We start from the raw sequence: 15,202 nt of genomic DNA, 5'->3' as shown, positions 1-15,202 counted from the left end.
ATCTGGGAAGTCCAGTATAGAGTTTCGGGGAAGAGAAATTTTAAGAAGAATCTGGAAAATATTAGTTTGTGTTTGAACTGGAACATTGATGTTAATGTTTTGGTTTAATCAGGTTGTTAGTTGGTAGATGAGTTTACAGAGGTTTCCTCTGTTTTGTTTGTGGTTTAATTGGTTTTGTCGGTGTTTGTACAGTACTATTCTTTTTGTTAATATCAATTTCTACTTATTCATAAAAAAAAAAATAATAATAATAATAATAATGTGGCAATTTTAACTTCTAACTAATCTTTGGATTTTTTTATTTTTTTTTTTTCATTCTCCTACACATCTCTTGTTCATCTCCATACAAGAGATGTGCAAATCCATCATCGAATTTGTGAAACTCAAACTAATTCTACATGTACATTAAGTGTCCATAAAAAAATGATGTGATTTTTAAAATTACCATTTGATCAATCACACACCTAAATGCCTAATGGTGATTTAAAAAGCCATCTCATTTTTTATGGACACTAAATAGACACTTAATATACCTATAGAATTACTCATGAAACTCACATGTAGATCTCATAGATTCAATGGTTGATTTAAAAAAGAGATGGACAAGAGATATACGTGTTGAAGAATGAAACCAAACCTTTTTTTTTTTTTTTTTTTTTAAATAACTGATTCAAGGGTTGTTGAGACTATCACGTTAGCATTGTAAGATAATCGTAAGATAAAAATGAAGTATGTTTCTACATGAGATATGATACTTTTAAAAAATTTATACAATTCTTGTACAACTCCAACAACTTTTTTTAAAATCAATCATTGCATATATAAAAAAAGAGATCTAATAGTTAGTTTGAAAGAAAAAAAAAAAAAATGTTAGAGTTGTATAGAAATCGTAAACGTACTATAACTCAATGTTGCATACTACATCTCAATTCCATCGAGATATGATACGTTTACAACTTTTTTTTAAACTAATCATTGAATCTGTTTTTCTACGTGTGAGCTATACATATTCAATAGTTAATTTCTTAAGAAAGTTGTTAAGGTTGTATAAGAGCTGTAAACGTATTATATTTCCATTCCAGCACCATCATATTGAGTTGATATATATGACGGTGTTTATCGATTTTTTTTAAAATAATGACTGATATAAAGATTTATGAATATTATCTTATCAACTCAGTAAGATAAAAATGGGAGAAATATAGTACGTAGCACAACTCTACTAGTTTAGGAATACCTTTTCCCATTCCGTCCCAGTGTACTCCCTGTGTAACTCCTATTTAATCATGCATTTATAGTTCTACACATTTATGCAGCAATTACACTGTGCCCACTTCGAAAGGCCCTCATTTTTAGTCACTCCTACTTTTGTTTATGGGCTGTTGGATTAAGACAATTGGAGCCATCAAAAGCCATTGATTGCAGCATGAAATTGTTATAAATGGGTGAAGACTCATTGGGCACTAGAGATCGATGTAAGAATCTAAGATATGGACAAAGCAACCAAAACAAAAATAAAAATAAAAATAAAAAAATTTGACATTATTGTATCAGTCCAGTAGAGTTGTTAATAGGACAATTGCATTGAATGAACTTTCTTCAATTAATCTATTAAATTTACATATATTTAGTGGAAAGTTTGTCTTATTAATATAATATATATATACTTATAATTAATATTATTTATTTTTCCCAAGCTGTCAAACATATGAATCATTGAAGGGTTAACTGTAGTAATTACTATTTATTAAAGAAATATGATTTTGTACTAAAATTGTTTTTTTCTCAAATGCTGGTAAAAGATAAGTAATAAATAAAATTACTTGGTAATAGATGTATGATCTACATCTACCTAATTCTCACCTTCTCACATTAATTAGAAGACAAAAGGTTTCAGTAATTGGATAAAAAAAGATTAGAATATTATCAACATTTGGATCAGTTTATATTTGAGAAAACAATGTAGACCTTATCTAACAAAGTCCTTATATTTTGATTGGGGAAAAAAAAAAAAAAAAAAAAATTCTGCCTAGGATTGCCAAAATTTATTTATTATTGTATATGATAAATGCAATTATTACCCATTTCTATAAAAGGAATTAATCACCAAGCCTAAAGAAAAAAGAAGAAAAAAAAAGGTGAAAAAAGAAAAGTGGAAAAAAGAAATTACTTTGCCAAATATGGTACGGTTATAACCTTTACGTCTATTCTTCTCATAGATACACACGCTTAGCGCCTTAATTACAGGCTTTTGGGTTTCAGTTCTGGAGGTTTGAAACCTTTAGGACTTTATCTCTCTTCCCTCAACAACCTACGACCCAGTTCTCCGGTGAATATCCCCGGGATCTGGGCGACAAATCATCGCCGGGAAGTGTTTGGGATTATATAAGGTTAAGCGCCGGAAATTAGTTTCTTAGTGAAGTTTTAGTCGACACAAAAAACGTGTTCCTTTTATGTTTAAAAATCTTTTCTGGGTTTGGTTCAGATATTAAAAATCAGTGTGGTGGAACAGTGCTATAGGATGGTGACAGAATTAGGTGCTTTTAAGGTTAAGTTTATGGTTATATAAGAGTTGGGTTTGGTTATTTTAGTGCCAGAAGTTTTAAAAAATCGAGGAAGGTCTAGACTTTCAAGAAGCATTGGTTATTTATGAGCACCTCGTGCGATGCGAAGATAACATTTACTGTGTGCTTAGAATAATCTTTATTTAAGACAGTTAATTAGACCAGAAATTTGAGTGCATGTTCTCACCACTGTGAAAGTTAATTTTCAATGAATTTAAGGTTGCTGTAGCATTGACTCGTATAACAAGTTTGTGGGAGTTATTGATTAAGTTTGAAGTGGAGGGAAGTAGCATTAGCGTTACAACAATGTGTAAAGTGGAGGGTTATGATGAGAAGTGCGGTTATAGGGAGGAGTGCGAAGTGGGATTCAAGTTTTTGAGTGAAGTTCAGGTTGGAAAATCGAAGAGTTTTATGGTTTTGAGGCCTCGAATGAAGCTGTTCGTCATTCGTGGGATAACAATTATGTTGCTTTGTGCTTGTTTTGTTCAGCTAATGGCTCTGGGAGAGACGTGGGGGCCAAGAGTGTTAAAGGGTTGGCCTTCTTGTTTCAGTCATTCTGAATTGCCTCTGCCCCTTGAATTTCCTTATGCTGCTCCAATCAAAGCTGCTTCTTCCCCACCAAAAAGTGAGTTTTTTCGGCTTCTTCAGTATAATCTCATCAGTTTCTTTCTTTACTTTTATCACTTCCAGAAAAATCCATTCATTTGCCATTGGACACAAGTTTTGATCTACTGCTGAATAAAAGTTGCAGTTTTAGTTCTCTCTCTAATGATTGTTGTGTGGAGTTTCCCCCTTTCGTCAATTAAATAACTTATTTCTGTGAGGCAATTTTCTAGTTGATTCCGCTTTATGTAAATCGTTTTTTTCCTTCGGATGAAAATGTTGGGATTTGTTAATCTCATCTATCAGTTCTGAATTTGATGAGTCTTAATTGTTTGCAGGGGTATATAAGAACAATGGTTATCTAATGGTTTCCTGCAATGGAGGACTAAACCAAATGCGAGCAGCAGTGAGTTGTCTGCTACTTTCATTGCTATCAGTATTAGTGTTAAATTGCTTTTCTCTGAGCTGCATCTCATAGGCCGGTAGGCATGCAGTTTCTTGTTTGTCCGCTGTTGTTTGTGTCTCACTTCTGGATCTTCTCTACAGATATGCGACATGGTTACAATTGCCAGATACTTGAATGTCACACTTATTGTTCCAGAGCTGGACAAAGCCTCTTTTTGGGCTGATCCAAGGTAGATTTCATTCGAGACATGCACAAATTTTGTCTTCATGAATGTCTAGAATATTTTTCATGACATATTTGATGTTGCAGTGACTTCCATGACATATTTGATGTTGATCATTTTATCGCGTCGTTGAAAGACGAAGTTCGCATATTGAAGGCATTACCACCAAGGCTCAAGAGAAGAGTTGAACAGAGAACATTATATTCATTGGCACCCATTAGTTGGTCTAACATGTCCTACTACCTTAATCAGGTTGGCTCCTGAATTCTTAATTCTGCCATCAACGTTTTGCTTGCACTAATTCAACTAATCTTCTAAAAAATCTCTGTTAACAGATTCTTCCTCTGGTGAAAAAGCACAAAGTTGTACATTTAAACAGAACTGATGCTCGGCTGGCTAATAATAGACTACCTCTTGAGATTCAGAAACTGCGCTGCCGAGTAAACTTCAATGGCTTGAGGTTTACTTCCCAGATAGAGGAATTGGGTAGAAGAGTTGTCAGGATTTTGAGGGAGAAGGGACCTTTCCTGGTCCTTCATCTCAGATATGAAATGGACATGTTGGCTTTCTCTGGCTGTACTCATGGCTGCAGCAGTGATGAGGTGGAAGAACTCACAAGAATGAGGTTACTCTCTTTTCTTTTCTTTTATCATTTTTTTCCTGTCAAATCTTTATTCAGTCCAAAATTTCACATTTATTAATTGTGGCAAACAACACATAATTAGATATGCCTACCCTTGGTGGAAGGAGAAAGTTATAAACTCCACCATGAAAAGGCTAGAAGGTTTGTGCCCTTTGACACCCGAGGAAACTGCATTAGTATTGAGTGCGCTTGGAATTGATCGTAACGTTCAAATTTATATTGCTGCCGGAGAAATATATGGTGGGGAAAAGAGGATGGCAAGTTTGGCAGCAGCTTTTCCTAATTTGGTCAGTATATGAAGCAGCTAGCAGAAGCAACCTTCAATATTTTTTTTACTTCGAGATGCCATAGCAATTTGTTTTGAACTTTACTCCACAGGTCAGAAAAGATACTCTACTGGATCCCTCGGACTTGAGCTTTATCAAGAACCACTCATCCCAAATGGCAGCACTGGATTATCTTGTTTCCCTGGAGAGTGATATTTTTGTTCCTACATATGATGGGAACATGGCTAAGGTCGTTGAAGGCCATCGCAGGTAATATTTTACTGCCAATTGTGTAGCTATTATATGTGTTTTATATTTTTGTCCCCAGCATATATTCTTAACGACCTGTTTTTAGTTCAGAGCTGAGCATTCTTTGCACACACAAATCAAGTTTCATGTCTATGAAATCGAATCACTTTTTGAGACCCCGGATTCTGTTTTATCATCAATCCAATCACCATTCACGTTTTTTCTTTTTCTTATCAATGAATAGATCTCTTTACTTGTATGACTTAGATGTCTCCTATTTCTCAAAAAAGTAATTGGATTGATGGGATTGAGTCTTTTTTTCCCATTATATCATATTATTTTTTTCTGAATTATTTATCATTTTCAGGTTTTTAGGATTCAAAAAGACTATTCAGTTGGACAAAAAGCATCTGGTTGGCTTAATAGATCAATACAATAATGGGTCATTCAGCTGGGATGACTTCTCTTCTGTTGTGAAGGAAGCTCATGCCACTCGGATGGGAAGCCCAAAGAAACGAATTATAATAGCAGATAGACCAAAGGAAGAAGATTATTTCTATGCCAACCCATATGAGTGTCTGCAATTGTTAGATGAACCATGGAGAAGCACATGATGTCTTTCTTCATGTTTGCACCCAGTTCTAGTTTTCTACTTAATAACAGATGGGTTATCTTAATTCTTTCACAGTGGTTTAAATACAAAGAATTTGGAGTGGACTTTGGAAATGCGTTTCCAGGGATATTATAATATTTCACAATTTTGAATAATAAGATTCTTGTACATATCGAAGACCCTTCCATTTTTGGGGCTGATATTAAATCAGCTAAAGCTAAATTGTAAAGAGAAGTGGAGATTTTTCTGCATGGGGGGTTTTTGGAATGGTTACAACCATCCCTCCCCAGATATGTTCTTGTACATTTGTTAGCTGTCAATTTTTAATAAAAGATTCAGCTTCTATACTCTCCTAGCATGTCCTTGAACACAACTCTTTCTCTTTGTCTTGTATGCTATCAGTATGGATGGATTAACTATCATATATATGAGGTGCATGATGCTAATCAGGAAAGAAAATGAACCATTTCATGACAAATTAAAGAGATTAATCGCCACCATTCAAACATGAGTGGTTGTAGACTTCTTGTAGAGTAAGAAGACCTAATCAGCAACTACAACGTCTGACTATTAAGGACTTTGTTCCATGATTTAAGCATATAACATGTACTAACACTCAAATTAGGCTAAGGTTGGGGAATAAGCAAACACATCATCTGGAAGACATCTGGATTTTGAAAGCTATATCTGCTTTTTCTCAAAAAGAAGAAAAAGGGGAAAAAAATAATAACAAGAAGGAAAACATAGCTACTGTTCCTGATCATCATTTCCAAGGCATTGTAATGGTACGGTTTGGGAAACTAATACGTTTGATAATGGTTTTGAAAAGTGTTTTTTAGCTTTGGTTTGAAAAAGTATTTTGATATGATATAAATGTGACAATTTTTTTTTTGGTGGAGTCCACATTTGAAAAGTGTTTTGCGTTTTGCATTGTTTGTTAATGGTTTTGGTTTTAAAAACTTAAAAGTGTTTTTAAAACCGCTACCAAACAAAACTTTAATCAATTGATGTTGTAGTAAGGAGTTTTGGGTATCTTTTTCAACATTTAGTTATCACTCGTCAGTGCATAAAAGTATGTTTATTCCGTTTGATTTATTAATTCCGTTCTTCCACGACTAAATGATGAATTGATTGTACACAACAATGATATTGCCCAATTGATACTCCAGATTTTTGAGAGCGTTCTAGTTTCTATCTTTTATTCATATCATCAAAAATAACCAAAAAGCATCTTTAGCTTACACTTTTTTATCAAGAGAGACAAAAAGAAAATGTCGTCTAGGGAGATGATGTGATGACTAATCCAAAAGAGCCAAAATATATGTTTGTGGGTGATGATCCACCGGAAAAACTCTTAGGTTTGGCCATACATTATTGAAAACATAATCGCCTGAGGAGGTATTGGGTGGCTGTTGAGCACTTCAAACACAAAACCAGTGTCAAAGAAGTAGGTGAGTAAAGTTTCAGTGAAGTCATTAGTGGGATTTCCATCTTGATTAAAGATAAGATAGTTGCTCTCAATTTTATTGTAATTCAACTTCTTAATGATGAAGAGTGTTTGATCACCAACATAGAATTAATGTTTAACTTGTATAAATTGTATTAAGAAAATGATCGTGAAGAGCATTTAGTCTGGTGGAAGCCAGATGTCGATCCTAGAAGACATCAAGCATACAAACAAAGGCTGTTAGAATTAAATTGCCAACTCCTTTGTAAACAAGTCTAACAACTTCACAATTATGACCAATTGCGACTTTGAAAAAGAAAGTGGGGTGGGAGTCACCGCACCCAAAATACTTGACCATATTTCACAAGTCACACAACCTAGAAATTTTCTATTCTTCACCCAAAGAAAAACTAGTTTGTCTCCAAGTTCTTCCGCTCCAAATCCACCATAGCCATATGTTTCTGTTTTCACTTCAGTTTATTATCTCCAAGTTTCTCTATCCATTGAAAACAAGTTTCTCTATCCATTGACACCGCAACCTAACCAGTACAAAACAAAGGAAAACCAAATAAAATTGGAAATGAACAGAAACCCAATCCAATAACTTCTTAGCACAAAGGCCAAGAGAAGGCCACAATAAATAGTGGTTTTATAGTTGTAGCCGAACAGATGGGCATCAGCGAGGCTACAAGTGACAAAATTCAAAACGTATTGGGGTGTTAGAGGAGCCCGGCTGCTCATAAATTCGGTTCGACTCGACGTGCTTAAGCTCGATTCGGTCTTTATTCGAAAAATAAATAAGTCATTCGTGAACACAATAATCTGTTCGTATATTAAATGAGACATATTCGTATAAACTCGGCTCGGCTTAGACAAAGCTCGTGAGCTCGGCTTGTATAAGTTCGACTCGACTCATTCGGCTCGAATCGTTAATTTGCTCATGTATATATATGAAAGTTTTATAAATATAGGATTCTATAATTATAGTGTATAAATATTAACATAGTAAACATAACACATGTAACACTACAAACGTTCAATTTAGAATGTGAAATATAGATCAAAGTTAAAATTGTACTGAATTTGAATTTTTTTCTTTTTTGAAATAAAAATTATTATAAAACTCCAATCGAGCAGTTCGATTGGAGGCTCGGCTTGTTAAGCTAGCCAAGTTCAAGCCAAATTCAAACTCAAATAGGCTCTTAACAAGCTGCATCCGAACAACCCTTCAAAACTCGGCTTAAGCCAAGGTAGAGCCCATATTCTATGTATTGGAGCCAAATCCGGCAGCCCCAAACTCGACTCATCACGATTCAAATACAACCCTAAAAACGATTATCTAAGGAGGTTTGATCGCAACAACAAAGATAAATGCTTGTACTAGTGGACCAAGATAGACAAGTATCCTATTTATTTCATTTGAAATTGATAATATCTATTTCATTGTCAAAAGTTTAAAGTTAGTGCATTTAACGATGTATATAATGCTCCATTATTTAATTTTTTTTTTTTTTTTAAAGACGAGCCAATATTGTGAGCACAAAAAATTTGCTCTCCTGTGGATCTTGATGCTCTCCAGCTGCTGAGGGAGTTGAGAAGACCAAGGGTGTTAGAAACAACAGAGGATACTTATAAAATAAAAAATAAAAACAACAGGGGAGATTCTCCAATCTGTCGTGAGATGATTGTTTTGGAGGCCAAATATTACAGCGAGGGAATTCCCTTCTAGGATAATACTATCATACTTGAATTCAATGGCAGTGTTAACAGCAAGAAGGGCTGCATTGGCTTCTCCTTCATTCGGTTCACAAAAGGGTACCAAAAGTGGCTTTTGCAAAGAGGATTGAACCATCTGAGCTAGTACCAACAGCAACAAAGGCAGAAAGAGAATCTCTAATGGCAACATCGAAGTTTTGATGACACAGAAAAGAGTAGTTTGTTTTCACACAAAACAGAGCAACACAACGCGAGAATCGCGTTCGAAAGATAAAATCAGCTTCTCATTATATATGAATGGAATCATCGATCTGAATTTGAGGTACAAAGAAAATAATATAATATTACACACTTCTCTAGGGGATAGTCCATGCAACCGGGCAAATCAAAGAACAGCAACATTTACAATTGATCTGGGCCTAGTTGTCTGCGGACTATGACATGGCAAAAATGAACACCAACCCCCACTCCTCAGGGCCCGCCCCAAAAATAACCCCTCCACCCCTCAGGAAAAAAAGAAAAAGAAAAAGAGGAACAAAATTAAAATTAGAGAGAGAAAAAAATGGAGACCAGAATAATACATTAGCTTTCTTCTGTTCTGAGCCTCTTATGAGCCAGATCAGACTCATGGCTGCAGCTACCAACTGAAGTATGTGCAATCACTTGGCAATTCAAAGACTGTTTCTCATGGTCCTGAAGGAACAAAAGTTATCATTGTTATCAATATACGAAAGAAGACAAGTTATCATTCTAGCACAAGAAAGAAAGGAGTCAGCATCTATGACCCAAGAAAATGGGGAAAAAAGAATATCGCCGACCAATGTCATAAGAAGTCCATTTGGAAAAACGGGGGCATCAATGCAACAGATATTCCCATTAGATTTATTTAAGAATTAAGAACCATTTTCATAGCAACAGTAGATAGCAGAGGTAGTAAGAAAGGGATCTCTAATTAAAAACAAACCTTTGAATCAGATGCTATACCGATCAGTCCACTATTTGCAGGTTTACCAACATTGATTTGCACTGAAATGCTGGCTTTTGACAAATCAACACCCGAAGATTGCAGTGCTCGGGTCAGAGAATTCAGTATCCTGTTCAACACCAAAAACCACTCAGCAACAGCATACATAATTCCATTTATACGCATACCAAATTATAGCAGTCCTTGCCAAAGAGTGTCTTGAGAATACAAAGTTGGAGATATACAGGGGGATAAAAAACAATACCCTTTCAAAAATAACATTGGTCTATCCTCTTGGGATAAAATCCTAACATCTAAATATTATTCTCTAATAGAAACCCTCCTTATTGGAGCTAGTACCCGTGTAACCACAGGTACTTTTCCAAATTTTCCACTGGATTTGGTTTCAGACCTTCGAGCTAGGACAAGCATGCTTCTACGTATAATCCAGCAAGCATAAGCTACAAGACACACTGTGCAGTTAACAAAGTCACTATAGAGATGCACAAGAAATTCATAAAAACATAGGGGTGTTTGGCAAAGTTTTAAAAACTCTTTTCAGTTTCAAACACCGAAAAACACTTCTTCAGACAATAATTACCACAGCTTTTTTTCTTTTTTCTTTTTTAAAAAAACAATTTTTTATAAGTAAAGCAAATTCATTAAAAGTGAAAGGAGCGCATCTTAAGTATACAGGATCTAAACAAGATAAAAACACCCATCAAGATCAAGAATGAGGAAGAAGAGCACATAAATCAACAAATTCAGATATTGAGAGGGGCGCGTTAACAGAGTTCCACTCAAAGAGTGATTCAAGAAACCACAGTTGCAGCTTCAAACTCGTCTTCTTGCAATCTTCGAAACTTCGAGCATTCATTTCTCTCCAGATGAATCACATAGAATGAGAAGGGATTACATTCCAAATAATGTTAAAATCATTCTGACATAACCTTCCTTTCCAGCACGCCAAGAGCTCCACCACCCATCTAGGCATAACTCACTCTACTCCAAACATATGAAAAACCAAATTCTACAACTCTCTCACAATATCACAATGAAGGAGGCAATCAAGTGTTTTTCCTCTCTTTTTACACATACAACACTAATCCATCACTATGATGTGACGCTTGCAGAGATTATCTATAGTGAGAATTTTTCCTAAGGATGTTATTCATTTTTAAAAAAAAAAAGATGATGTTGTCCAAGTAAAAAAAGTCAACCTCAAAGGAGCCTTAAACATCCAAATGCTATTCCAAGGAAAAGAGGAGTCAACATTGGGACGAAACCTTTCTCAGTTTTAAAAATATGTTTTTTTTCTTTCTTTTCCTTTATGTTTTGAGAACACTTCTCAGTTTTTTGCTTTTTAGAAACACTTTCAGTTTACCAAAGAAATTTTCTTCTATAAATCCCACAGGCAACACTTTTTCAAATGTGTCTCTCATAAATACACTTATCAATTTCCTTTCTCTTTTTTTTTTGATAAGTAAAAAAAGTTTTATTAAAAAGCGTAAGACACCCTTTAGTACACCGGTAGTATCAGAAGCAACTAAAAGATAGCCCAAAGAAGAGCCCAAACAAACCCAAAAAAAAAAACCCAAAGGAGCCCAAACAAACCCTACAAGAACTCTTTCAAAAACCAGAACCGAAAACTCTTTTCAAAAACTTTACCAAACATGCCCGTAAGTTCTTCACAAAAGACGTTCTATACACTCTTGAAAATGGCAGATATAAAGGAATTTATACCAAGCAAATGTCATTAAATAAATTAAGAGGAAAAAGAAAGGAAAAAAGAATAATGCTCACTCTTGAGAATAGGCACTTGAGGTGCTATCTGATCCACTATGAACAGCCAGCTCCTCCTGTTCATGCAGCGTATTAATTGGAACAGTATGCTCAGTTGCATACGGTCTAGCATACCACCATTGGGACTGGGTCTGGGCAGGCGTGTTTTCAGCATCAGAAACGGATTCCTGCAAAGAATTGGTGGGCATTCCACCCCTATCAACTGGATCGAACATGTTTGGCTTCATTTGCACGTTCAAAGGAACAGCTGGAACAGCTGACCCAGTGGGCTGATCCGACGCTTTAAAAACGGCAGTTGTGCCCAATTCAGATTCTGGAGAGCTCTGTGCTTTTGTGAGAACGGCTGGGGGGGAAACATTATTCTCAATGCCAAAACCATTCTTTATAACTTGTGAATGATCCGTAAAATTTTCTGCAGGGCCATGATGATTTCTCTGTTGCAAGCAAATGCAAGACATCATAAATAAATTTCCTTTTAACACACTGGCAATCAACAAGCCCCAAAAGTCTAATAGTATTTATCATATTTGCAATACATGACTTCATTATAGAGAAAGAACATCCATGCTTGTGTTGTTTTTGTTTCCCAGGGCATCATCTACAGATTATCCATTCACGCAAAGAGCATCAAGTACAAGACTACCTTTCTCCTCAAATAGTAGAGTACGCATATCAGTTCCCAAGGAACAAACACCACATGAAATCCATAAAGACACACACCACTATATTTGAATGAGCATGTATTTCCACACGAGCAACAGCCAACAAACATATCTCTGCGCTCATGCAAATTTGCAGGTAAAAAAATACATGAATCCCCAACCGGCCAAGTTCTAAATTCAGTTTGGCTTGTCACATAATTATGGAGAACAAATCTTCAACTTTCGGGAAGGAAAATCAATTACTGTAATATGTGGACATCTCCATTGATCCTTTGGGATACTATAAACCAAGAATCACACCAAGCCTTTTTTATTTTCTGGATGGGGTTGGGGGGTGGGGGGGGGACTAAAAATAGCATGTCTTTGGTGAATCTAAAAAGTTAAGAAACAAGGAGGGGGGGGAGGGGTCAACAACAAAGCTATAAACATTAATTTTCATAGGCGAATAACTCTAAAAATCAACATTTCATACAACAATAACATATAGCAACAATCACATATTAATGAAACAAATTAATTCGTAAACAGCATTTGCACTGGAAAATAGAAGGTGTGACTTGAATTTAGCATGCAGCTGCAAACACTTATTCTGGTTGAAATTTTGTCACATAAGAAATCAAAACATCCTCTTAGATACAAAACCTGAAGCCCATCTACGCATTAATGTGCAAAAACAGAGACACACATGTCCACCATCAGAGTTTTACCCATGGTATCAATTTTTTTGGCTCCTTACTCCACTCATGGTATTGTCCTTCGTACATATTCAACTTTTCCTGTAAAAATTGAATGTACTCTATAACCTGCATATAAATATGAGTCACTTATCAAAAAAAAAAGTCAATTTTGAGTCATAGGAATTAATTTCCAAAATAAAATGATAAAAACAGGACATTATCAATTGACATACCTCCAACAAGAATGAAGCCTTATCTCTTTTTTGATCATTTTGCGGTATGAGATCTCTCAAAATCTGAAATCTGCTTCAGCAACAAGCTTTTCAGGTAAGCAAAGAATTATTGCCAAGGCTATTGATTAGGAGGAGAGATTACCATGCCAAAAGAGAACACAAAAGGAAAACAGTAAAGAAATTCAATGTTCAAAGACTAGCAACAGTATCATGAGAATACAAACAAAAAAGGGAAAAAAATCAAAGAGGGATTGAGATTAAGCACAAGATGACACTAAAAGTAAAAGCTCAAGCACAACACTGACATCGAATAAACACGGAATTTAGGAGATATTATCATGGCAAAAGAGAACACAAAAAGAAAATAGTAAAGAAATTCAATGTTCACAGACTAACAGCAGTATCATGAGAATACAAAGAAGAAGAGGGAAAAATCAAAGAGGGATTGAGATTAAGCACAAGATGGTGATTCCGCCTATATCTTTTACAAATATAACACTAAAATTCAAAGCTCAAGCACAACACTGACATTGAATAAACACGGAATTAAATTTGGTGTCTTTGCCAACCACTTAAAAGTTCAAATTTGTGCTGCCACTATGAAACCAAATAGAGAGATTTGGCCACAGCTCCAAAATTTTGAAGTAGGAGTGTCTGAAATTCATTGAAGAAAAAAAATACAGAAAAACCACTTTAATCTTGGATTATTTTACTCAACCACCCCAAACTTCCTTTAGCTACAAGAAGCACCCAGAGTTTCAGCCGTGGAACTTTGTCCTCCCCCTCTTTTTAGTCAGTGACATAAAAATCATTGATAAACATACAAATCATAAGCATCATCAAGAAACATACATCTTATAGAACATGCACCTCATATAACTGTTTTATCTTTTTACTCGTTTTAATTATTGTGCCACTGTGATGAACACTACTACCTTCTCTATTCTCATACAAGTCTGGAAAAGAAAAAGGAAGAAACGGAAATTATTTCATTTGTCAATGCGAAAACGCAGCTGTTTTCCATTAAACTGCTTGATGAACCGTCTATACACGGGTCAAGTGCCACTTTAGACCTTTCGGGGGCTATTTGTATCAAACCCACATTAAATTTTTTTTTTTAAAAAAAAATACTACAAGTGACCTAAATTCAGGCTGCTTTCTACAATTATCCAAAGAGGAAAGCCAAAAAAAAAAAAACCTTTTCTGACCTTCTTCTGAAATCCCACTTATAATTCAAACGAAGAACTCACAAATTCAGTGAAAATTAGCTAGCAATCAGTTCAAAGCAGCTAACTGCATTCCAATCGGTTAAATCCAGCGGCAATTATGAACTTCTATTCATCTATATGTTCACAGTAATTTTTTTCCGAACCGCAGTTCAACAACAGTCCAGAATTTTCCACATAGCAAGCGAATTCAAAAGCACAAGGAAGCAAACCAACACAATCATTTCCAGCTACCACGCACAAATCACAGAAAACAAACTAAATTATGAAAATAAAACTAATCTTGCCTCTCGTTAATCTTGCTCCTCCTTCGCTGCTCCGTCTCCGAATGCTTGGACCGATGTGCCGTCGTCCTCTGCTCCCTGCTATTCCCATCCACTCTCACTGCCGAGCGCACCAAAACAATTCAAAACCCAAAACAACAAATACACCAAAAGCAACAAAAACAGAAACAGAAAGTGGTACCGTTGAGGGACGAGGAGGTGTGTCTGGCAACGACGTCATCGAACTCGTCGTCGTCAGAATCATGGCTCTTAGCTGACTTCACCATCTCTCTCTGTCTCTCTTTCGGAATGTACACCTGGACACAGAGGAGAACGAAGCCCTAGCTAGTTTCCAACCGATTTGACATTTACGTTCACTATTATTTTAGGGGCTTGTTATTTGCAAAGTGCACAACAGGACAGAACACTCTATCATGGGATTTGATTTCAAGACAACGCCTCCTCACATATGAGTGGGTCTCACACACTGAGTCTCACCTCATGTGAAGGGGTATTGTACAGTTGTTATGGTGGTGTTGTAAATTTATTATTTTTCCTCCTCATATAGGGGTGGGTCCTAATGTGTGAGGCTCACCCCCACGTGAGAGGGTGTCATACTCTTGTTGTGCATCTGAAGTGTAAAT

General features: G+C 35.7%; 2 protein-coding genes across 2 annotated transcripts; one reads left to right on the top strand and one right to left on the bottom strand.

The window, feature by feature from the left end:
• Window positions 1–2,136: 2,136 nt before the first annotated feature.
• Window positions 2,137–5,914, top strand: LOC133859531 (rhamnogalacturonan I rhamnosyltransferase 1). Its single transcript, XM_062294955.1, has 8 exons — window positions 2,137–3,189; window positions 3,506–3,573; window positions 3,714–3,802; window positions 3,883–4,048; window positions 4,132–4,421; window positions 4,522–4,726; window positions 4,818–4,975; window positions 5,322–5,914. The coding sequence occupies exons 1-8, from the start codon at window positions 2,871–2,873 to the stop codon at window positions 5,566–5,568; spliced, it is 1,542 nt and encodes a 513-aa protein (XP_062150939.1). The 5' UTR covers window positions 2,137–2,870; the 3' UTR covers window positions 5,569–5,914.
• Window positions 5,915–8,996: 3,082 nt separating this feature from the next.
• LOC133859530 (transcription factor BIM2) lies at window positions 8,997–14,973 on the bottom strand. The gene is made up of 7 exons (XM_062294954.1): window positions 14,761–14,973; window positions 14,583–14,679; window positions 13,070–13,139; window positions 12,867–12,962; window positions 11,498–11,931; window positions 9,695–9,824; window positions 8,997–9,423 (listed from the first exon to the last, which is right to left on the bottom strand). Exons 1-7 carry the CDS (start codon window positions 14,843–14,845, stop codon window positions 9,313–9,315), a joined length of 1,023 nt encoding a protein of 340 aa, XP_062150938.1. The 5' UTR covers window positions 14,846–14,973; the 3' UTR covers window positions 8,997–9,312.
• Between the last annotated feature and the right edge of the window lie 229 nt (window positions 14,974–15,202).

Source organism: Alnus glutinosa, chromosome 2 (assembly GCF_958979055.1).
Source record: "Alnus glutinosa chromosome 2, dhAlnGlut1.1, whole genome shotgun sequence".
NCBI classification, from domain to species: Eukaryota; Viridiplantae; Streptophyta; class Magnoliopsida; order Fagales; family Betulaceae; genus Alnus; species Alnus glutinosa.
The sequence above is the reverse complement of the archived record's forward strand: the minus strand, read 5'-3'. Positions and strand labels throughout refer to the sequence as shown.